The 26,423-nt window shown below is 41.4% G+C and overlaps 1 protein-coding gene across 1 annotated transcript; it reads right to left on the bottom strand.

The window, feature by feature from the left end:
• Positions 1-1,615: 1,615 nt before the first annotated feature.
• LOC127772076 (uncharacterized) lies at positions 1,616-12,807 on the bottom strand. The gene is made up of 3 exons (XM_052298063.1): positions 12,249-12,807; positions 11,814-11,996; positions 1,616-5,151 (listed from the first exon to the last, which is right to left on the bottom strand). Exons 2-3 carry the CDS (start codon positions 11,823-11,825, stop codon positions 1,930-1,932), a joined length of 3,234 nt encoding a protein of 1,077 aa, XP_052154023.1. The 5' UTR covers positions 11,826-11,996; positions 12,249-12,807; the 3' UTR covers positions 1,616-1,929.
• Between the last annotated feature and the right edge of the window lie 13,616 nt (positions 12,808-26,423).

The raw sequence follows: 26,423 nt of genomic DNA, 5'->3' as shown, positions 1-26,423 counted from the left end.
TTATTTTATTGGTTATTATGCAGTTTTAACCTCAGTAATTGGATCGCCTACTTGTGCGTGATATGTGAGGTTAATTATATGCAATTTTTTGTTGTATATAGCTAGCTAGGGGTTGATCAATTTCCTCAAGTTTGTTTATCTTTGTTTATTTTCTATGTCATAGAGTAATTGTTTCCTATAGATTGTGCTATGTTTAGCAATAATGCATTAAACATGCTTGGCTTCGGCCGGTTCACTAATTTATGGTAACTTTGAGTAGCAAAGTGATTTCAATTCGTTACAGATAACACAAAATATCATCGTTCCAAACAAAATTAATGGGCCTATGCCGATGGAAGATGGAACAAGCGTACTGAAATGTCAAAACTTCCCTCTAAAGAAAAGGTAAAAACCTGCTAGTGAAATTTTGGGTACTAAAGCAGGTACTTTTCCAAACGAAAAAAAAGAAACAACAAGAGATGAAAACAGTCTAATACCGTATTTCATTTTCAACATTGATAAGTCGATTGTACCCATTGTAACACCCCCCCCCCTGTTTGATATTATAACAAAGAGAAGCAAGAAGCAAAACAAGATTTGATAATCTATTGTACCCCTATGTTTGATATTATAAAATGTTTTGATATTTTTCTTCATAAGTTTTACTCCCTCTGTTTCAGGTTATAAGTCGTTTTAACTTTGGTCAAAGTCAAACTGCCTCAAGTTTGTTCAAGTTTGTAGAAAAAATAATAATATTTTCAAGCCAAGAAAAATTTATTATGAAAATATATTCAATTATTAATTTGATAAAACTAATTTAGTATTGTAAATATTATTATATTTATCTATAAACTTACTTAAACATGAAACAGTTTGACTTTTACCAAAGTCAAAACGACTTATAATCTAAAACAGAGGGAGGACCAAATTTATAAAAGAAAACATAGTAGCATTTTCAACACCATACAACCATATTGTTAAAATATATTATATGTTAAGTTTAAAAAACTAATTTGATGCTATAAACTTGATTAAACCTACAAAAATTTGGCTTAGAAAAAAAATCAAAAGGTCCTGTGATATGAATATGAAACGGAGGGAGTATTTGATATTGATCGGCATACAAATCCTGCATCTACCCAAAACAAATCAAATGATGCCTGCCAAATAGAATGGCAGTAAAAAGTAAGAAAGGTACAACAGTCCACACATAGTGACAAATCACACACAAACGGGTAGCAGCACACCACACATTATTACACCAAGCAGCAATACAGGATGAAGAGTTCAGTAGTTCAGCCACTAGATTATTCTGTTAATGCTGAAGCTGATGATTGATCTCGTGCTCCTGTTTATTCTGCCCAAGCTATGAAGCTAGGCCACCAAATTGAGAAACTCAAATTGTATCATCATCTGTCCATAAAGATGATGCATCGTTTCTCCATGGAAGTCCAGCAAAGGCAACAAAAACCAAACAAAAATCACGGACAGTGCGGATGCAGATCGCATCCATGACGGGCAAAATCATGCAGATGCAAAATAAGCAGCAGATCTGTCTGTAGACAAGGCATCTCTTCCTTGCAAGCGAGACGTCACAGTGTCATGCAATGATGCAAAGAGTACAAGGACATACATAACTGATCATTGACTTGAAGAAAGCAGAGTAAGCATCTCTTTTCCCATGACATGCCAAGCCGTAATCATTTGAGATAGTAGGGATTACTGGCTACCTGTAGATAGGAACCCGACGGCGTGCCAGTGAAAGGCATCATAGTCATATAAAATTTAATTTGTAGCGAATGAAAAACACTGAATTTATGATATTTGTTTCCTAAACAATAATATTAATTCAACTATGTAGAGAAGCTAATGGTGCAACCAATGAAATCAACTCATGCAGATGAAGTAATAAGCAAGATAGGAACGACAGAGGGTAAATAATTGAGTCAATCACTTGAGTAGGGAGGTTCTCCGCAGGGCTTTCTTGTAGTAGTGCGAGTGGATGGGCTTGTAGAGGGAAGGATGGTGGTTGGCTTCCACGCCTTCCCACTCAAGGCCATCCCACCATTCCTTCTCGCAGTCCACTGTAGGTGGTGTGCTATGGTGGCGACCAACAGATGGCAGCCGTCTGAGGCTCCAACAGCCCCTAATCTTCACGGTCTCGAGCTCGGGCGTGGACATCTTGCGGCCGCAGATGCGCTGCAGCTTGGGTAGCTCGTGCAGGTGGATGCGCTTTAGCCTTCGGAATTCTATAGTTGAATCGGAATCCAGTGGGAAGACATCCCTGAGTGCACCGCAGCACACGATTTCAAGTGTTTTCAAGCTACGGCATCTGCTGGAATTTGATGCACATAAGGGGAGTACATGTACCAACCTGGGGCACCGATCCAGATGTAAGAACTTCAGGTTCTCGAATGAATTGTAACTAGGCTGAAACAATGACGTGTCCCAGTCCCAGATGTAGAAAACCTTTAAGAGTTGAGATGCCCAGAATGTTTCGAGACCCCGGAAAATATTGTCTCGAGTGCGAGGAGCAGTAAAAATAGTGCCTTCTAAGTTAGGACACCTCTCAATTCGGCACCACCATAGGATCCTCCAACTCAAATCTATTGCAGCAGATGCATGGCCTGGTATACTGGTGATAGACAAGCAGTCATGCAAGTGCAGGCTCAATGCACTGTCATGCACGAAATCTGGCAAAGTAATGCCACTAGCTTCTTCTTTTAAAATAGTAGTAGTACCCTGATGTAAATTAGTTTGCATCTCATCCTGGACGCTGATGTAGCAGTGGGCACTGTATGGTTTCGAACAATTAGAAGGACAAGGCCACATATAAATGAAAGATGGGGCATCTCCACCATCACTAGCATCTCTATCACCATCATCAGCTTGCAAGATGTCTTCGAAGTGGGCGTTAATGTCATCCATGTATAAGTTGTCGATTGGCTTCTGCAGGTTTACAGTTGGCGCTTGTTGTTTGCAGCCACAAATGCCAGTCTGCATTTCTCGGCTAGTTTCTTTAAAACCATCAGTTGCAGAAATATTAGTAGTAGATGAAATCTCAACAATTACACGGTTGCCAAGTCTGTCGTGCAAAAGTGACCGAAGGAATCTTGCATTCCTCAATGAAATGTAGAAATCAAAGTTAAGAAGTGCTTGGTCGCCATGAAGCACTTTTCTTGATGATGGACCTACACTTGTATCGCCACTGGCTGCCTCTTTCTTGCTTGACTTGTCTTCTCCCACCCATCTTGCATCAGTGGTGTCAATGTGTAGCACATACAATTCTGGCTTCTTCCATTCTCTAGGCCATAGTATTGCTCGTAGCTTCTCACAACCCAACAGAACTAGCTTGTTGAGATGTGGAGCTTGCATTGCAGTAAGGTCAAGCATTTTGATTGCTGTATGTGACATGTCCATCTCCACGAGGCTCTCTAACAATCCTCTCAGCAATAGGCTCTTCAGTTGCGTGCATCCCTGGAACGAGATGATCTTTATCTTGGCACCGACATTACTGACGAATATAAATGACTCTAGCAACAGAGGCAGGAAATTGTGGGCAAGTTTCTCCAGCTCAACACAGCCATCAAGGGCAATTGTCTTGATACTAGAGGTTGACAGATCAGGGAATTCTACAAATGATGATGCTTGGTTTGTAATCTCACAACATGTAACTCGGAGCTTGCCAAGGTTGCGCGGCCTGCAGCTGTTGCTTCTAGCAACATGGCCAGGAGCTAGATGGCTTATCCAGGTCCCATTCTTAATCCCCTTCACATTCAACTCATGAAGGTGAACCATTTGATCCATCATCTGTTCTGATAGTAACCAATACCACTCTGTATAACTTATGTCCAACACCCAAAGCTCCTTCAAACATGTTCTATTGTGATGGCCCATTTTGCTCTGTTGATGCTCATCCTCTTCATCAAGATGAGCTGCCACTTGATCGTCTATGTCCTTGTTTTTGCAATGGTCAAGTAGGAGGAACCTAAGGTTGCTGCAGCCAAGGAAGGGGGCTGATGAAAAACTGAAGGTACACTGGGAGAGATGTAGTACACGCAATCTGCTCCTATCTGAATGTCCAAACATGTCACCTCGTAATATCATGGAGCTACTTTTGTCAATCAGTGATCCGGCTTCCGTCACAAAGAAGGATGTTGCTTGAGGTGGCACTTTTACTGTAGCTACATATTGGTGGGTAGTTGAAATCCAACGGTTTGTGTGCCTCCACTCTTTACTACTCAACCCAAAGGAATCACGAATATTGACTGCCCAGACCTGATGCCAATCCTCCAAGTGCATAACACTATGCAGAGCTTCAGCAATCTCCCATGCCGATCTATCACCATTGGTGGCATCTTTTATCATTCCATCACATACCCAATAATTGGTTGCGTTGGTGCCCCAGTTGATGCCATAGTCATCACCTCTCAATGCCTTGTACAAGATGCACTCCATGACAAGTTTGGTGCTCATATCAGGTTCAAGGACACCGCTGTAGAAGGCTACCTCCTCAGCCTCTACTTGCAGCAGGTGCCTGACACTATTAAGTATGGAATCACTTGACAAATCAGCATATATAGAAACATTACTCTCAGCTAACTTCCTTTCATGCACCTCTCGTATGTCATTGCTATGAAGTGAAAACCTGCCTCGGGAGGTCCACAACACTCTCTTGCCCAAAAGCCCTGCTACAAGGATACCACAATTTTTAAGATCAATGTAGCGGCCACTCCCATTGTGGAAGATCACCAGGAATCCGCGGTCACGAAGGTTGTACAAGATTTCCTCCTTGACATGTTGTATTGGGCCTCTAGCAACCTGGTGTACCCCATCAAAATCGTCCTTCTCATCCCACTGGTCAAAGAGGGATATCACATGTTGAGGAAGATTCAGATCAATCGCAATGGCCTTCTGCACAGCCCTGGTGTTTTGCCACAGTGAGCAGTCAACGTGGATGATTTTGTCCAAGCCTGCTTTCATCACAGTAGCAGCCTCTCCTAACAGTGATGCTGATGATTTGAGCCGTGTGGCGATGGCTTTGAGAACAGCGGATGCCCCCAATCCACCCCAGCCATCAAAGTGTATCACATCTCCTTTGTTTGGACCCATCAGAAAATGGATTATCTCCTCTGCAGCACCACTGATGTTGTCTGCCTTGATCTTGATTACCTGGTATAATTAGTGCTAATAAATCAGATAGTGGTGGCATATCTGTACATCAATTGCAGCGATGGATTACATACAAGCCTTTATTTCACAAGAGTACCAAAATAATTATCTTGAGAGTTGAGATGGATGGATCAGGGTAATATGTTTACATTGCCTTTAATTTTGACACAATGATTAAATCTACAATTTAATTCATCCAACAAATATATAAAAATAAAACATTATATTCTCCACGTGAATATTAAGAACAAATAGAGTTTTTTAACGAAAAAGAACAATAGAATTATTTGAAGTAAAAAATAATAAGCATGTCGATAATGATATAGAAAAGTACAGAACAGAAATCCAATTATTGCGTGTTCAAATTAATGTGTGCGACGTTTGAATTTGCCAAGAGAATGTTGCTGACCAGAGACTTTCTATGTTGTTTGGGACGAATGACAAGCGTTAATTACTTACAATCTAACAACGATTTATAAGAGAAGGTACCTAAAGTAAGGTACTCAAATGTGGGTCAAGTATTAACTTCAATATTAAGTGGAATGTCAGACTAATAGTTTAATCTGTACGTAGTGTGTTAGTATCATATTTGATGATGAAGGCCAAATTAGTAAATAACTAGCCGTCCACCCGTGCGTTGCACGGGCTACCATTATTGGTATTGTAAGTATTAAATTTTAACCACATGTTCAATGCATTGGTTATTTTTCAAATTAAAATTGTTTAGACTGAAAAGTCTAAAAGAGTCCATTCTTCTGTTACAACATGCTAATTAGTAATTTGGAATTTCAGAAAATCAAAAATTAAATTGAGTCCCATATTATTTTCCATCTGTATGTTTTATTTAACACGAACTCCCAGTAAGATATCTTGTCATGATAAACCGGCCTATTTGAGAAACATTCTGCTACTTCCAGAAAATATGTGAGCTTTCTTAGTGTGCCCAATTGTTTGGATTTAATATGTTTTGTTATTTTTCATAAAAAGAGTTATAGCGGTTTAGATTAAAATAAGAGCCCATGCAACTTCCTAATTAGGAATTTTAAATTTAGGACTAAACTAACAAGATAATATATTGATAGTCTAAGATGGATACAACTTCATATTCGCTAATTATGAATTTTGGAATTATCAGTCTTTATGCAACTAAAACAAATGAATCCATACATAGTTAATTTCAACTGTAGCACTTATTGTGAACTGCCATTTCAGAATAGAAAGATGAACAATTAGATGGTATTGATGTGGTCTTCATCTCGTAGGGGTAACTAAAAATTTTATATGTGGTGGTTATTGTTGTTAACGCTAATTATGAAAAGGGATCGAATTAATTCCTTATCAAATTAACAAAGATTTAACATATTTCAATGATAGAAAATTCCATTGGAGTGACTTAATATATGAAGATTTTAAAGGAAATTTTACATGAGATCCACCTCTTGGAATTTTCCTTGAGTGTTTCGCTCTCATTCAATTATCATATTTTTCTCGTAGTCTACGTGAACAATTATTCATGCATTTTATTGTGTTTTGTAATTCTCCGTTTTACATATGCGTTCCTGTCAAAACCTATGTCTCTCATGTTCTTAGTTTTGCTAATCCTACGTTGCAAATAATGGTCTTGACTAAAGAGAAGTCCATATGATCAGTTACAACTCACTAACTATTATTTTTAAATTTTACAACTAAATTAAGAAAATACTAAATTGGGATTCTGAGATGAGTACTCCATATTTTAATTTAGAGTAAATTTCAGAAAACTATCAGTTTGCTGTAATATATTAGTAATCTATTTCAGTTTGCTACAACGAATAGCGTGGAAAATTATCATAAAACTGCAACGTTTATATGATATGCTACTACAGGACATGTAGGTGACAACTGTAGCAACATACCATGTTGACGTAGTGTGAATATATCAAGAAATAAAAATGGAATTTTCCAACCTCGCTATTTAATATTTGGCTGGATCAAGTAAGTTGATGCAGTACGTATGTATGCACTGATTCTGTAGATTCTGCAAGGCAATTAGCATAGCTGATGGATACGAATTATTGAAAGTGGACTGACATGGAAACTCACTATTGGATCAAGTATTTGTCAAGTTGATGTTGTACATATGTATACCCTGTTTATGTAAATTCATCAAGGCAATTAATATGGCTGATAGAACCAAATTAGGAAGAGAACTGACACGAAACTTAGTATGGCTGGATCACCAAATCGAAGTCATTAATTATAAAGGCTTCTATTGGATCTGATTGATCTCATCCTTATAATTGACACAGTAGAAACATCATCATGCACAAAGGAAACTTTAATTTTATCATGCATCTTGCCGGCCGGCCATGACATTGTTGATGATTTTAGATCAATGAGAAAGCTCGATTTTATCTTATATTGCGATGGCCGGACGGCATCAGGAAGCAGATCGATCTCCTTCTCGGTATTAGCTTCCGAGAGTATATATAGATTGGATGTTGCTTAACTAAAGGTGGCCCACGAAATTAACTAATTAAACACAAATTAGATTTTCTTATTTACGGTCAGGATAAAATAATCTAACTAATCAACGGTCAGATCTTTCTGATTAACGTGGTAGCTCAAAAAAAATGCCCGATTAGTATAGGTATAGATAGATAGATTAGCCATTCTTCTTGCTGAGCGTGCCTCATATTATCAAGCCGGGTGGATGGAATAGCACTGCCTTTGCGGCCATGGTCCCTGCCTATGGACTGCCGACGCTCTTAGTTCCCTAGGAGACAACAATGTAGATGTATAAATATGGCACGAGAGAGGCGACGTGAAGGATTTGCACCCTCGATGGCTCGATGGGCAGAGGTAACAATGATTCTTTTGACAGCTGATCTTGATGCTTAGTAGAATACAGTTCTCTTTTAGTCTCTTCATCCCAAAATATAAGGTACAACCACTATTTTAAGATGTTTCATGATATAAGGCGTGCATATACGTATATAATTAACTAGCACCTCTCTCCTCTCTAAATTTGTTATTTTAAGTCCTCCACTCTTAAGATCTCTAATCCCGTTGGGTGCATGCATGTATTTATTGAGATGATTCAACTAAGGAGGTGATAATAATTATTTTTTTCTTTGCGTCTGTGATGGTTATGCCTTATATTTTGGGACAGAGAGAGTATGAAATTTAGTCGTGTGCAAAGATGATTGCTCCCCATATACTGAGTATGAACACAAAAGTAATTGCCTAAGAATACATAGAGCGCCTTCTACAGGGAGGGATAGAGAGAAAAAAATCTATCCTTTTCACGTGCACGCTTCCCAAACTGCTAGGCAGTGTGTGTTTTGCAAAAAAAACTTATAAACCTTTTTTTAGGTTCAAAATAATAAATAGTCAATAACCATATGCTAATGGCTCACCTCGTATATATTACGTATATTATCAATCTTCTCTTTCCCCTACTCTCAAACACTCTCAAACTCTCTACAGAAAAATGGAAAACTAACTAGTAACTCAATAGACAAGCAAAGAAATAGCAATTATGATTGGGGCTCAATAAGCAAAGATGTACTCATGTAAACACATGTGATCACGCAGGTAACTTTAGCTTTTGATATTGTTATTTTCAGTCATCTGATTATTTTTCTGAACATGCAGTCAACTCACACTGCAAGATTTGCAACTCATGTAACGAAGTGTAAACATTTCGTTTTCTTTGTTTTTCATTTACAGGGTTAATGGGATGCATTTTTATGCTTGTCTAGATTAAAGTTTGTTCTTTCATTTCGAAAATAAGCTAGATCATTATTGTGTTACATTGCAACAAAAAATGCCTATTATTCGATCATGTACCCCACGCTTCGATAAAAAAATAGAAAATAAATAAGGTTTGTAGAGCTCATCCAACTAAGCAAAATAAACGGACACAACTACAAATTGAGAGCCTCATTTTTTTCAAAATATCGGGCGTTGTTTCACCTATGTATAAAAATGTCTCACAAGTATGTAAAAAATGTTTCAACTATTAAAATGGAGATACATTGTTGCATCACAGTTAAAACATATCGCTCTTAAACATGAAACATCGAGCTTCAACTGTTGAAACAGCCACGGAGCCGCTAGAATCAAAGACAAAAAAATGAAACACCATCGAAATCCCAAGTGCAACACTTTGATGCAACATGTGGAACAAACATATATTGACTGAAACATCGAGAAATCATAAAATATGCCGATTAGATCTGGCTTCTTACTCCTCTCTGGTGGTACGATCTAGGCTCAATGTGGATGAGTGACAAAGGTGGGGAGGGGGGAGATGGCGGCGACAACAGCACAAAGAGCTACGACAACCGATGATTGCCAGCCGTGGTGGAAGGACTGCTCCTCAATGGCCAAGAGATATGGCCTTTGGCACCGCTACGGCTCGATACCTGTGGATCCCATGATCCCACTAACAATGATACCATGTACCTGCGATGATGTGAAGCCTCATCGCTGAAAAAGATATTTTTATTTACTGTCTACATACTAGATTATAACTATTGTTATTTTCTAACTTAACTTTCAATTCAAGAAGTTCGTGGCAACAACCGATACTAAAGATATCTTTAGCCCACCTGTCAGTCCCTCCCCAATTTTGAATTTTTTTTAAGAAATACATTACAAACTTTAAAAATATATAAACTGAATGTAATACATTACATTACACAATATAAATAATACATCAATTCCATTTAAAAATCTATTTACAATGTTTACAATCTTATAGAATCTATTTACAATGTATATAATTCCATTTAAAAGTCATTAAAATAGTTAGAAAATAAGGAGAACACACTAAAAAAATATGTTTAGAATTTTAAAAAACTTCTAAAAATAATTAAAATATAGATAATATATGAAAATTATATTTACAACTTGTGCAAAGTTTTAATGGTTCAATGCAGATATTGTATTTACCTAACTTTATAATTTTCTTGCCGGGATTGGACGCGTGCGACTCTCAAGTTTAATTACATTATTCGAAGGTCGCCAAGCAGCACGCTATGGCGAGTCGACATACAATTCGATATGACATGTTAATTCAAATTATATAATAAATTAACTTAATTTTTGTTTACAAATTACTTATGATTACTAAATACATTGTTTATATATTATACATTTATTATTACTTATGAATACTTATATAAAATAGTCATTTCTTATGATTACACATATATTTCTTTAGTAAGTGAATTTATAAGTGCTTCGTGCCTGTCGATATTGTGGAGATATATATAACAATATACAAGTAGGTTGTATATTTCTTAAATAGGTGAAATTTAGAAGTTCTTCATAGTTGTCACAGTGTGGATACATATAACAATATACATGTAGGTGAAATTTAGAAGTTGTCTGTAGTCATTGAAAGTGTGGATCATTATAACATTTCATGTATTTTTTAATGTTACGAACAGATGACAGATCGCGACGATTATCCTTCATCATTGAAATGATGAATTTCATACATTTATAACATTTATATCATTGCTTAGTTTTTTAATCTTTTTCTACTATCACAATATCCTATTCTATTTTTTTATTGAAAAGGTGTATGTCTAATAGCAATCTTTTCGTATACCTCACTGAGGAACAACGACTTGTTTTGTGAAAACGGGCCAAGAGCCCAGAACGACTTGTTTTGTGGGTATGGAGGGAGTATATGTTTACATAGTATCCTAATCAGCCTCTGAATCAAAAAGATTAGCCATGTAGTGTCCTTTTCGCCTTCCTCCGCACACATCAGACAAATTCATGCACCAAAAACAAGTACACCGGTGATTCAATTTACTTACTAGTTGATAGCACCAAAGCTTACCAATCGGTACTAAATATGCCCTCAGGGTTAGTTGAAAAAAACATCTCAATATAAATCAAATGTATGTAGTAAGTGGGATGGCAATGCGCATGAGAGTTATGGTGAGAGATCTTGAGTTCGAATCCCACGTCCCACATATTTTTTTTGACTTAGTGTGCATCTTTAGTACCGGTTGAAAAATTATTAAAGATCAAGATGTTTGGTCTCGATTTACTGGTCTCTCTGTTGCTACAAGCGGTACTAAAAGGGATTTTAACCAGTATTAAACATCGTTTCTCCTGTAGTGAATGGTCAATGTATTAAAAGATAGGAGTAGACTGAAGCATGTCTTAAATATCAAATATTTATGATTGGAATTAGTACCAATCTTAGTTTTTTTAAAAAATTTCACAAAGATTACAAGTATTCTGGAAAGAGGATCTAAAAGTCTCCACATATTTTATGTATTGATTACGTGATGTATTATGCTACTCGCAACTTGAATTTTAGGTGAGAATTAATACGGGAAAAAGATATTGGTAGTAATATATATGCATGTGTCACAAAATAAGGGAGGACTATTGGTCAGGTAAGGCATGCATCAGACTGGCGAACAACAAACAGCAGATCTGGATAGAAGATCCAGCAGGTCATGCCTAAAAACAATTACTTGTTAAATACCAAGCTCATGTAATTTTATATTCGTAAACTACCTTTTAATGAATCAACAATAAGTGTTTAATTGTCTGGGAGGTAATTGGAATACGGCAAAAACTCTCTGCTGTTACGTAGTCAGTGATCAATAAATTCCTTCCAGACAAACGAAGTCAGTAGAGTGATTTACCTCTGTTTCCATGGTGAATACAATGTGTTTTTGCTTGGCAGTAAGTTTAGCTACCGCTCGTTAAAATACAAGCTGGACTAGCAGCTCCATCTGCATCAATGCTTTTTGGATCCCCATATCTCACCATCTGCTCGCAAAACTCTCTTTGAAGCTCCCTACTTCCTTCCAGCCAACCAATATTTCCTACACAGATATAAACAGATACACTTGATGGGTCCAAAGTCCAAACTGTTACTCCTTACATCGATGATGAGTTACATATATGATGGCTATTCATGATTCGGCTTAATTAATCATTCTCAAACAAAATAAATACAAGCTGTAATTAAAGCTGGAGTGCCAGCATGCATTCCTGAACCCTCGTTGAACATTTAAACAAGCTTTGAACTATATATAATAATGATGCGTAAACGGGTAGAGGTATAGACTAATCACCTTGATCTCGACTTCAGGAAGCCATGCATGGTTGCATATGCATATGGAGGAAAATGAGCGATATTGTCTGGAGAGCAGACAACTGACATGCATATACTAGGTGCTTCTCTAATGCAGAGGCTCCAATGAAATGACGTGCGGCGTTCGCATTCCCTGGCATATATTCCTGCCTTGTGCTTGCTTTGAATTGCTTTTCTGCAAAGCCCCCAAAACGGTCATATGCTGCACGCAGCATCAATCATCAAATTCTTTGCTTGTATCTGTGTCAGATGCCAGGCTAGCTGGGACCTGCCATGAAAGATAACTAAAGGTAAAGGTACAAGGCAAGAAGAGACATGTACGATCCAATTGGGGATGGGCATGGATCAATCGACTGAAGATTTGTCTGGTTAGGTTAGGCCTACATGGAAGAAGATTAGTACGGTAACGTAAAACTATTTCGACCCAGTGATTGATAGAATAATCTTGGGCATTTGTATTTTTCTTAAGTTTAGCTGCATTTCAATTCGTTAGTTGTTTCCTCATGCATGTAATAAGCTGACTGAAAATAGTCCGGAGGAACCGGTATTCAGTTCAGACTTTAGCCTTTTTTTAGTCGTTGCGGCCGAGCTGGGAACGGATCGTGGGATGGCACGAATTCTCAGATCTAGCTGTTTAATCGGTCAAGTTTTGCATGTAGCAAACTCCTGAGATGGAGGTGAATAAATAGGAGAAAAACCGAAAAGCTGCAGCGGCATTACGCAACGCAAAACCAGTCGTTCTTGTTGCTCTGTTTTCTTCGTGCTCTGTTCTTCAGTCCATTGTTCACGTCTGGAAATATTCAGAGAAAGTAGGATAGCCATAGATCGAGTGCAGAGTGAGGGAAATTTGCTGACAATTGGTATCAGAGCGAGGTTCCGGTTCCGTTTTTGATGTTGTCGGATGCGCGCTACATTCCGCCGCCGAGGCGTGGTGGAAGTGGCGGTAGCAGCAGCGAGCAGGGGAGCGGCAACGCAAATGGCGCAACGATGCCGCTGGTGCCGCTGTCCAGAGATGGTGGCACAGCTGCGAGGCTGCCGATGCTGACGAGGACGAACTAACCCGACTGGGCGATGCTGATGCGAGTGAGTCTCCAGGCACAAGGGCTGTGGGTGGTGATCGACCCCGGCTACGCGAAGTACCGCGAGGATCGTGTGGCCCTCTCTGCCATACTCCAGGCCGTTCCGCTGGAGATGTTGCGCGGGCTGGCGAAGCATGACACGGCGAAGGTGGCGTGGGACCCCATCAAGACCATGCGGGTCGGTGTCAACCGCGTGCGTGAGGCCAAGGAGCAAGGGTTTCGCCGGCAATTTGAATCGATGCAGTTCAAGGAGGGAGAGAAGCCGGAGGAGTTTGCGATGTGGTTCACAGCCGTCGTCGCGAACATTTGCGACATTGGCGGAGTCATGGAGGGCGAACATGTTAACTAGAAGCTGTTGCGTGTTGTCCCTAAGAAGAACAAGCCGGTGGCAATTTCACTCAAGCAACTCCTCGATATCAAGACCATGGCCTTGGAGGAGCTCGTCGGGCAGTTGTCCACGATTGATTCGTACAGTGACGATGATTGGCTAGTGCTAGTGGCAAACTATACCTCGGAGCAACTGGGAGGTGCACGCGAAGCAGGAGCAAGAAGGCACAGCCGCCAACAAGGCCCATGGCGGTGCTGGCTCGCAAAATCGCCTAGGCAAAACTACTGGATCACTAAAGGGAAAGGAAATGGCTACCGGTGGGAGCAACAGTCGTGACATATCCAAGGTGAAATGTTTCAATTGTAATGAATATGGTCATTATGCCAAGCAGTGTCGCAAGCCACGACGCCAATGCCGAGGGGAAGCAAATTTGGCTCACGGGGAGGGGGAGCCAACTCTGCTCATGGCTCATGTTATGGGGTTGTCTCTCACTGGCGAGGCGACATTCGCCCGAACACCTAGCGTCTAGGAGGTGCATATGACAAAGAAGAAAGTGGTCTTGGATCACGACGATGTAGGTGAGGAGAAGGACACTGCAGAATGGTTCCTGGACACAGGAGCCACCAATCACATGATTGGGGCGCGCTCCGCATTCGTCGACCTCGATGCCGGCGTCGTGGGGACAGTTAAGTTCGGAGATGGCTCTATGGTAGAAATCCGGGGACGTGGTGCCGTGGTGTTCAAGTGTAAGAACGGCGACCACCACTCATTGGAGGCGGTGTATTACATCCCAAACTGCGCAAGAACATTATCAGTGTCGGGCGCCTTGATGCACGCGGTTACGATGCACATGTCTGGGGTGGCGTTTTCACGCTGCGTAACCCGGCGGACTCCTGCTTGCAAAGGTAAAACTGTCTCCCAGCTATCTTTATATATTGAGATTGGACATGGCAAGGCCCGTTTGTTTGGCGGCGAGTAGGAGCAAGGCGGCAAGGCTATGGCATGGACGTTTCAGGCACTTGAACCACCAGGTGCTACCGCAGCTGGTGCAAGGTGACATGGTCCGCGGGCTCCCTCCACTTGGTCACTATGATCAGTTGTGTGATGGGTGCCTCGCAGGCAAGCAACGGCACTCGTCGTTCCCGGAGGAAGCTAAGTAGAGAGCACAAATGGCGCTTGATCTTGTGCATGGTGACTTGTGCGGGCCAATCACGCCGACGACGCTGGGCGGCAAGAAGTACTTTCTGTTGTTGGCAGATGACATGAGTCATTTCATGTGGATACGTCTTATTACCCGCAAGAACGAAGCAGCAGCAGCTATTAAGCAATTCAAGTACGACGTCGAGGTGGAGACTGGCCGAAAATTGGAGGTCCTCCGAACTGATCGGCTCGTCGTTCTGACGGCTGCCCGGCCTCCTCGCCCCACTTGTCCCGTGCACTCGAGCACCTCCTTCTCCTCGGCCTCCTTGAGCCGCCGCGTCATCTCAGCCTCTACTCCCTGTGCACCTCGTCCTCCAATAGCTCCTCGGCCTCCTCGCCACGTACCCCCATAGCAGAGCCATGAATCTGGCCACATGGCCATGGCCACGGCGACCACCACATGCGCGTGTGGGACGTTCACAGAAGGGGGAGGTTGGTGGCCATCGCCACGCACGGGGGCTGAAGAAGAAAATAAAATAAAAGAGAGAAGAAAGAAAAGAGAAGGGAGAAGAACAGTGTCCAAGGGCATTTTAATACTTTCAACGCTCTTTCTCTCTCTGTTTTCACCGGAAATAATAAAGTAATGCCTCTTGTGTCCACTAGCTAATTACCACATTTTTACAGTGTCCCCAAGAAAATACACGTTCGTTTGGTGTCTCACAGCAAAGGCCACAAAATTTGAGTATCTTGTAGCAAATTTTGCACAATTACATCAATCGGCTGGTCGATTTTCACTACTACACATGTGCTTTTCCTGGACGCCGGCCCCTTTAGGTTTTAGGCGGGCCGTAAGTGGCTCCGCCTGGAACCAGGCGATCCCGGCGTCAGGCAGTGGACCGCACGGGATAATCGATTATCCCGTGCGGCCCACGTAAGCCGACCGCCTGCGATGATGGGGGAGCTATATAAGCCCCAGCCCGACTGTTGCTATGGCATGCCGGCGATTTCTCTCTCCTAAACCTCCACAAATTAGGGGGAAGGTTTTCAACCTCAAATCTTTGATTGGGTTCCATATAAAAGGTGTAGAGCTTATTCTCCTCCTTCATTTGCTTCTATGCTTCCATATTTGTCAGTTTTCATCGGTTCAATACGAAGAAACTTGCACATTTATAAACGGAATAGTGAAGGCACTTTTTTGTTTTTTTTTATTTTTTTACCAAATACATAATGATTCCATTACATGTTTATAAAAGTATTTAGCACCTAAATTGAAAAGTTGGGTTTGTCTCTATTAAATTTATTTTCATTCAGATGAAAGTACGATTTTTTTCATTTTTCTAGAAATGGATAATATTTTATTAAGGCTTAAAATTGCTGTGCGACCGTTTAAATAGTCCGTAAAACGTTAATTTGTTATGTGATTAGTTCCCTCCAATTTAAATACATTCTTGTTTGAATTGGGCATGGATGTATTAATGACAAGTTTATTATAGGTCATGGATCGGACATGGATGTACTACACGAAAAGAGCTCATCCAACGTTCTTGAAGGAAGCAGCCAAATTTGTTGAGGTCGCAAAGGCACATGCTGTGAGGGAGAATTTGAGCAGCATTTTTTGCCCATGCAAAGTGTGTAAGAACGAAATTTTGCTGCAAGATCCGAATGAAGTATTGTCGCACATCGTAGAGCGAGGATTTAAGAAGGGCTACGAGATATGGACTTTTCATGGGGAAGTCGGCGGTCGTAACGAAGTGATGGATGATTTCTACTTTGATGATGCAGAAAATTTTATAATCGAAGATATGTCACAGGGAAACATCCTGGAATGCGGTGGCTCTGGTATAGAGAATGAAGGTGTTGATTTTGATCTGGAAGATATGTTGCGGCACGTTGAACCAGAGGTCCTAACTGGTAGAAGACGACGGTTGGACAATTCGGAAGCATTGGAAAAAGCAACGAAGGAGCTTCTATATGACGAAGCGAAAGGATGCGACAAGGACTATTCGGTGCTGCGCTCGGTGCTTGAACTTCTCAGATTGAAGGCCAGACATGGATGGTCGGACACTAGCTTCAATGATTTGATGGATCTTTTGAGAGTTATGCTTCCTAAGCCGAACCTGCTACCGACGAACACATATCAAGTGAAGAAATTGATATGTCCATTGTCTCTAGGTCTTCAGAAGATCCATGCATGTGAAAATCATTGCATACTGTACCGCAAGGAATTCATAGATTTAGACTCTTGCCCAACATGTGGGACAAGTCGGTACAAGACGGGCAATGGAGCCTCCGATGGAGAGTGGTCAACAAAGATGATGCACCGGTGGATGAGAAAAAAAGATTCCTAGGATGGTGATGTGGTACCTGCCAGTGAAAGATCGCCTGAAACAGCTATATTCCAACCGTGACGACACCGAGTTGATGAGATGGCACCTGGAGGGTAGGAAAAATGATGGTAAGATCTGACACCCCGCCAATGCTCGACAGTGGAAAAACTTTGATGCACTGCACCCAGAATTTACAAAGGACCCGAGAAATGTAAGGTTTGCATTGAGCACGGACGGAATGAACCCATTCGATGACTTAAGCAGCACATACAGTACCTGGCTAGTGCTGCTAACCATGTACAACTTGCCTACATGGATTTGCCAGAAGCGAAAGTATATTCTTTTGTCTGTCCTTATACAAGGTCCAAGACAGCCTGGGATTAACACAAATGTTTTTCTGGAACAATTGATGGAAGACATGCAAGAATGTGGGAGGAAGGGTTATGAATGTGGGACGAGTACGGTAGGGAATATTTTACTCTGCATGCCACCATATTCGTTACGATCAACGACTTACCGTTAAACTTTTCGCTCTCGGGCCAGTTTAAGGGGAAGTTTGGATGTCTCATATGTATCGACAAGACGTCGTACAAGTACCTCACCTTGTCAACCAAGGGTGTGTACATGCGTCATCGTCGGTTCTTACCTTAGAGGCATATGTGGCATGCGAAGGCTAGATTATTCGACAATACAGTAGAGAACGATCTAGCTCTGGAAACACGAACTAGTGGCTCTGTCTTCGAGCTGACAAAGAACATTAAGATTGTGTTTGGCAAGCCAAAGAAGAAGCCCGTCAAGAGGAAGAAATGGACGGATTAGGAAAATACTAATGCACCTGTAGAGGAAAGTAACCTGCCTTTTAAGAATCACTCAATATTTTTCAGGTATCTGGATTACTGGAAAGACCTGGAGGTTCGTCATGCCATCGACGTAATGCACCTTGAGAAGAATGTGTTTGATAGCACCATTGGCACTTTACTGGACATCCCGTGTAAGATGAAAGATGGGTTGAAGTCCCGGACCGACCTCATCAATTTGGACATAAGGCATGAGCTTCAACCAAAAGAGCTGCCAAATGGGAAGATCGATATTCCTCTGGCTTGCTACTCACTGACACTGGAAGAGAAAAAAAATTATGTAGATGCTTGCATAGTGTGAAAGTCCCGACTGGTTTCTCAGCGAACGTCAGAAAACTTGTATCTTTGAAAGATTTGACCATCTCCGGATACAATGCTCATGATTGTCACAAGATGTTAACAATCTTCCTACCGATTGTTATAAGAGCGGTCAAGCCAGTTCACACTCGGTTAGTGATAACCAAGTGCTACTTTTTCAATCGAGTATCACAAAAGGATTTTGATCCTGAAGAGTTAGGACCCCTTCAAAAATTTGCAATCAAGACAATGTGCCCGCTTGAGATGTTTTTCCCTCTAGCTTACTTCAACATGATGGAGCATCTGATTGTCCACATCGTACCTTAGATTATCGAGATTGGTCCCCTATACCTACACCAGATGTGGGCGTACGAGTGGTACATGTCCGTCCTGAATGGGTATGTCCGTAACTGAGCTCATCCAGAGGGATCAATGATAGAGGGTTACACAACTAAGGAGGTAGTAGAATGCTGCATTGATTATATGACGGATGCCGAACCTATCGGTGTAACCCCCCTTTACACGAGGGCCAGTTAGCTGGGATGGGTATCGTAGGCAAGAAAAGGTTCTATGATGAGGACTTCAAAGATGTAGCGGAAGCACATAGCAGCGTTTTGCAACAGCTCGCCATCGTCGAGCCGTACATTCAGAAACACATGAACGAGATAAGAGTCCGCAACACTAGAAGAATGGCCATTTGGATTTGTAAAGAACAGAAACGGAAATTTCCTGAATGGTTGAAGGAGAAAGATCTCCCGTTGGGTGAATCACTGGAGGAAAAAACTTTGCGTAGGCTTGCAAATGGCCCAGCTAGCCTTGTGACCTCATGGCAAGGGTACGACATCAGCGGATATAGGTTTTACACAATGTTCAAGGACAAGAAAAGCGCATCTCAGAATAGCAGAGTTCGGGTGGAGGTGTTTGACGCATCAGGTGAGAAGAAGTCCTACTACGGGATCATACAAGACATTTGGGAGCTAGACTATGGCCTAAACATACAGATCTCGGTGCTACGATGCCAATGGGTCATAGACACAACAGGCATATCCATTGATAACTACGGCCTAACGGTTGTGGATCCTAGCAAGCTAGGACACAAGGATGATCCGTGGGTTTTTGGTGAGCGTGTTGCTCAGGTTTTCTATGTGAATGACCCTTCAGACGATAAGATGGCCATTGCTGTACCGGGATGGCAAAACATCATTGGCATTGATACCATTGAAGACGCGTCAGATTACAACCAATACACGTCATCCGTTTGTTCACAGATTTTCCTAACCGGATCAAGGAAGTTGAGACAACCCTTGACGAAGATCTGATTTCGTCCGTGCGGAAGGATGGTGTTTCCAAAATTGTCAAATATTAGTGAGATGTCGATCGTGTGTACTACTTATTTTGTAAACGATTTTTGCAAATGAGATGGTGTCCATGTTTATCCGTACTACATGTCGTTCTGAATTTAAGTGATGGTCGAATACTTTATTTACATGAATCTTTGACGAAGAATAATTAGATGCAAATAAAATTCATGTCTAGTTAATTCTTTGTTAATATATATTTGCAGGTTGAGGGAATTTGTGGTTTAATTAACCACAAACTAAATATTGTTTGTGGTTCATTCTTGATATAATTAATTATAATGATTAATTAACTATAATTTAGATGGAATATAATAATTAATACAATCGCGTGGACTTATTCCTCGTATATTTAATTTTGCTATATGAAATATAATAATTAATACAATCCCACGGAATTATTTTAAAGAAAATTGTGCATTTTTTATTCCCGTGCGGGCCACATAAGCCGCCTGCACGGGATAATCTATTATCCCATGCGGGTGCCTAGGTCACCTGCACGCGATGTGCCGCTATAAGGGGTGGGCGGGTCAGTGAAATTTTCTAAGTCCTAGCGAAAATTTCACTGACGCCGCCAGGCTGCCAAAATTCCCCCCTCCGCCGACGCCGCCAAAACCTCTCCTCCCACCTCCGCTGCCTCCTCTCCTCCTCTTCTCCTCCCCCACACCGCCACCTCTTCTCCTCCTCCCCCCACCGACGCCGCCGACCTCCTCCACCGCCACCCAAAACCCCACGCCCCCACCGTCTTTCCTCCTCGTCTCCGGTCGCCACCGGCCAGATCCAGGCCGTCGCTGCCTCTCTTCCTCTTCTCCTCCCCCCACACCGCCGCCTGCTCTCCTTTCCCCCCCCCCTCGACGCCGCCGACCAGATCCAGGCCACCTCTCCTCGTTCCCGGTTGTCGCCGGCCAGATCTAGGCCGCGCGCCTCCTCTCCTCTTCGCACTCGCTGCCGCCTCCTCCTCTCGTCCTTGCACTCGCCGCCGACCGCCACCTCCTCTTCTCCTACACCCCCAAATCTGGGCCGGTGCCCACCTCCCCGGCATCCACCTCCCCCTCGTCTACTAATCAGCTTCCTCCACCGCCGCTGCGCGCCGCCGCTTCCCCCCTGTCCGCCACCGTCCGCCGCCTCTCTCCCCTCGCTCTCCTCCATCCCCCTCGCCGCCTCCCTCCCCTCTCTCCCCCTAGCTGCAGCCACCTCACTCACCGCGGATCTACTCCCCCAAGCCGGCACCGACTACCTCCCCCTCGCCGACGGCTTCAATGACCCCGCCTTCCTCCTCACCGAGCATGTTGCCCAAGCCGGCGCCAACGAACTCCCCCAAGCCGGCACCGACATCTTCCCCAAGCAAAGCGGCGCCAACATCTCCTGTGACATCCCTGCCTAGGGCATAATAGGATTAATAGAATACTCATATCAACAAGTTTCAGCTTGGCCTCGAGCATTTTCGGGATGGGTGACCAACCGGGAAATTCTTCCCGGGTGCACACGAGTGAGGACAAAGTGTGCAGAAAAATTTTTTGTTGGTCTGTGAGGGCAGTCTATAACCTATGAAAGCTGCCAGATGTAAGCGGGCCCGACCTGGCAGAGGCGGGACGTTACAAAATGGTATCAGAGCCGACCCTCACGGTTTCATGGGTGCTGCCTGGGGTTGATCGACGGGGACGACGATCTGTCTTAAGGGGGTGAGGATGTGACATCCCGGCACTGGGCTTAATAGAATTAATAGAATACTCATATCGACAAGTTGCAACATCTTTTTTGAAAGCCGATCTCGAAAGAACTCTGAGGTTAAGCGTGCTTGGCCTAGAGCAATTTTGGATGGGTGACCGACCGGGAAGGTCGGGAAATTCTTCCCGGGTTCACTGACAAAGTCTATGAAAGCTGACAGATATAAGCGGGCCCGACCTTGGAGAGGCGGAACGTTACACTCCCCCAAGCCGCCACCGGCTACCTCCTCCCCAAGCCGGTAAGCAACTTGTTACATTTCTAAATTTTGCAAAGTGAAATTTGTGATGTGTTGTGTTGTGATGTGATGAGATGAGATGAGATGTTAGATGCAATTTGTGATGAGATGAGATGAGATAAGATGTTAGATGCAATTTTGTTAATTAGAAAGTTTTATGTGAATTAAATGGACTTAGTTTTTAGATTAGAAAGATTTTGTGAATTAAATGGACTTTGTGAGATGAGATGAGATTATAAATACTTTGTAAATTAAATGGACTTTGTTAGATGCAATTTTGTTAGTTACAAAGACTTTTGTGAATTAAATGGACTTTGTGAGATGCAATTTTGTTAAGTTAGGAGAATTTTTTATTGATGTTAGATGTGTGAGATGCAATTTTGACATTAAATGAACTTGCTATTATTGATGTTAGGTGGAATTTTTAATGAGATGGCTAAATATAATAATTAATAATTGTACTTTGTTAAGTTAGGATAATTTTTTGTTGATGTTAGATGTGTGAGATGCAATTTTTTCAAGTTAGGAACTTGCTATTATTGATGTTAGATCTGCGAGATGCAATTTATATTGATGTTAGATGTGTGTCAGATGTTCCGGTTGCCAAGTTTGCTTGGTCAGATTAGTTCTTGGACGGACCCGACCAATGCACAGTGGCAATCAGAACATTTCTTTAAGAGGTTTACTGAAATTAGATGTTTGGTTGCCTGTGTCTTGTACATGCGTCGGCCTCATCGACTGAAGTTTAGCGTCCATGTTCCTCAAGGTGGGTGTAGATGTCTCGGTCACACCATCGGTATCCCATTGGAACTTGCTCTCGTTTGCGCTATGTGAAGATACATGTATCTTCAGATAGCAACAATGTGAGCAAGTTCGACTGGGATACCAATGGTGAGTCGAGACATCTACGTGGGCCTTGTTGAACATGGATGTGTCCGTCCACGAGGCAGACGCACGTAGGAGATAGAGGTAACGCAAACCATAACAGTTTGCTCAAATCAGACTTTAGGGGTTTGGTTACCTGTGTCTTGTACATGGGTCTGCCTCGTCGACAGATGTTTAGCGTCTATGTTCCTCAAGGCCGGTGCAGATGTCTCGGCCTCACCATCCGTGTCCCACCCGAACTTGCTCTCATTTTCGCTATGTGAAGATACATGCATCTCCAGATACCGACAACGGGGGCAATGTTGAGAGGGATACGGATGGTGAGTCGAGACATCTGCGCTGGCCTTGTTGAACATGGATGTGTCCGTCCACGAGGCAGTCGCATGTAGGAGATAGAGGTAACGCAAACCATAACAGTTTGCTCAGATCATATATATAGAATACTCTAGACATTAGGGGTTTGGTTGTTGTGTCTTGTACATGCGTCTGCCTCGTCGACAGATGTTTAGCGTCCATGTTCCTCAAGGCCGGTTCAGATGTCTCGGCCTTACAATCTGTATCCCACTCGAACCTGCTCTCATTTTCGCTATGTGAAGATACATGTATCTTCAGATACCGACAACGGGGGTAATGTCGAGTGGGATACAGATGGTAAGGCCGGCGAGCTGCAGACGGGCCGAGCGACCGCACGGGATAATAGATCCAACCGCCTAGAAAAATGGGTACTGTAGTAGTGTTTGTATATTAGCCGTCACGCTACGCATGCGCATGTGCTCTCAAATGATTAATATTAGCTTAGTATTTATTTATTTGTATATGATAACCATTAAATAGTATTATATTACAATTGAGGTTCCACACTCATTAATTTTGAATCAGTAAATAAATCATCAAAATTATAATTGTCCTTTTCATTACTATTTTTTTATTAACTTTCTAACACAAAATAACGGAGAAATATGAGATGAGGGATAATATTCCTTTAGTCTGGGCTTCATTGCATGGTCACTATTGTATATACATAATTATCACTGGCAAACTTATTGCCGACGACTTGGTTCGTTTCTAAAAACTATCAAAATGTAATTTGACACAGTGATTACAATGGAACACTACGGTTTGTATGAAACTTTGCTGCAAAGTAGTTCATTTCAAATTTATATCTATGGTACGTACCTGTTTTTTTTTTCATTTTGAGACGGTCTCCAATTTAGTCACCTGTTTCTTAATTTTACTTGATATAGTAGTACAGTACGGCAAAGGTCAGATCCAAGGGTTTCTTTAGACCCTGTTTAGATTCCAACTTTTTCTTCAAACTTCCAATTTTTTCGTCACATCGAACTTTTCTACACACAAACTTCTAACTTTTCCTTCACATCGTTCTAATTTCTTTAAACTTCCAATTTTAGCGTGGAACTAATTAACACAGCCTTAGTGTCATGTAATGAAAATGTATGGCGGTTGTATGCGACATAGGCATGTTCTGAACTATGTACTCTATTTTTCATATTATAAGATGTTTGGTCTCTCCATTCCTTATCTAGATTCACTAAAGTCCATATAAATTTGGACATATATTATAAAAGCACATATCACTACCAGGATGGGAGTCTCTCCCGAGTGTTACAGAAAGTTGCTGAGTTTTTATTATGGCACTCCCTAAATTACCGGGTGTTTAGAGAAACACTAGCTAATTAATTTTGTTATGCAGTGTCCATTCAAAATGCTAGGTAACATTACCAAGGTTACCGGGTGTTCCCATACTACACCGGGTAACGTGGGCCCCCCTCTCCTTCCGTCCAATAATTTCCGCTAGAAGGAACGCCGACGCATTCAGGAGCTCACGTATTTGGTTGGCGCGAACCCTGTTCCGGTGGCGGGAACGCAATTCTTGTGGTGGGAACGGAAATTCTGTTCTGGATCTAAATATTTAACGTGTGTTGTGGTGCATGGCACCCGGTGACTCTAACGAGCTAACGGCGGCCAGTCGGCGGACCCACATGTCAATGAAAGTATATAAAACTTTCCGTAACCATCTGCCACCCGTTCCTTCTAGCCGTGAAATGTTATGAGGAAAAAAATTAAGAAAAAAAGGAAAGCCTAGATATAAAACTAATTCGTACCAAGTATCGATCCTATTATTGTGAGGAACACAACCTCCACTCGACCAAATCCAATCTTTCCCATGCACGTGAACTTTTTTAATGGTTTAAAAAAAATGAAGTTTACATGCATATAAATCATATATCTCTATCTCTAATATTATAAAAATTAAAAATGTTTTTGCTAGTACTTAGGTACATCATCCGTATTTCAGTCAGTTTTTAAGTCCTTTCGTTTTTTGAAATACATGTCCGTATTTGATTCGGTTTCTAAGTTCGTTATTTTTTAAAAATATAAAAAAAGGTTTTATAAGAAATCTCTTTAAACAAACTCGCATGCTGACTTAAGATGATCGGACTCCTTATAATTTTCGTAAAAAAAAAATCCTTCACCCGTTGCAACGCATGGGCATTTTTTTCTAGTTATTAATTATGAATTGAACTTATTAAATTATGAAAATTTATTGTTGGGAATTAATTTGAGTTTTTTATGTACTTATAAATTCCTGTTTTGGGATTATTAAATAAAAATAAATAAAAACTCAACTTCATAAGTACAACTTTGTACTCGTTAATTACAAATTTAGGAATTATTACATTATGAAACTATAATGTACCTTGTAAAAAAACAGAAACTAACTGAAAATAAAAGAGTATATAATTTGATTTATATAAAAAAGTACCAAATTCACGGGTTACTATAACAAGTAAATATAACTTTTGTCCAGAAAAAAAATGGTGGATATGAGTTATAAACCCCATAGTTTGTAGCCCCGGCACAAATTATTGATGTGTGGGTACGTATGAAGTGGATAGTGTTTTAGCTCGGCTCTAGAAGTAGACAGTTAGGCTCAACCTGCTCGCCCCAAGTGTTCAGTTAGCTCGGCTCGTTCGTTGTCGTTCTCCTAGGTGGCTCTCAAGCCAATTATTCCCTTCCAGTGTTCCTCTATGCCTGACTTGTGATCTGGCCACCACCTCTCTTGTCGGTTGTCAGTTGGATTTTGAGCACTTGTAGTTAGGATACCATAAGCATGCATTGGAGAGGAGGGTATGCCAACATGTCGTCCACCTCTCCTCATCCAATTGCCCAAGGGATCCATTGCAGCTTTCTTCCTCCACCTAGGTAGTTGTTGCCTGTTGTTGCTACGTACCATCTTTCTCATGTTTTCATCGGGCGTGATCGCACTTTCTATCAAGTAAATCGAGTTTCGTCACCGAGACGGGACCCGATTAAGTGAGACGGGGGAGTTGAGATTGCACTTCCAGAGAGCCGTCCATGTCTCGTCTTTCAGTAACATCTAAGTTAGGGTTGCATATCCAGTTTGCTGCATTCCGTGTGTACCAATTGTTTTCCCTAAAACTATAGCTATGACATCCTATCTTTCTTGCAACATGGCATCATCTAATAGTTAATTCCTGCCAAAGCTCTCATGGTGACCATGCTTTTATGTGTTAACTTTTGAAACTTTGATTATCAATAAATTCCGAAATATTTAGTAAGATAGTTAGAAATATGAAAAATTGTAACTGTAGTTTTGTTTTGAGAAGTACTTCCGTACTCTCGTAAACTCTTTGATTTTATGAACTTATTATAATAAAAAAATATTAATTTTAGAATACAATATGAAATGCTCCTATTGTGCTATATATTTATATAATATTAGGATTGCGGTATACAACAAAAATCGAACAAAGAATTTACAAAGATTATTAAAAAATTAATGGAGAAGGCCCTAAAGAAAGTTGATCGTTATATAGTATATTGTGCTATATAGAAAGTTTCCCACCTGAGTTCAGGCACTCCCACTACTGGCTGCAA

The sequence above is a fragment of the Oryza glaberrima genome, chromosome 4 (genome assembly GCF_000147395.1).
Source record: "Oryza glaberrima chromosome 4, OglaRS2, whole genome shotgun sequence".
Taxonomy (NCBI): domain Eukaryota; kingdom Viridiplantae; phylum Streptophyta; class Magnoliopsida; order Poales; family Poaceae; genus Oryza; species Oryza glaberrima.
Note: the sequence above shows the minus strand (reverse complement) of the source record. Positions and strands in the feature narration are given on the sequence as shown.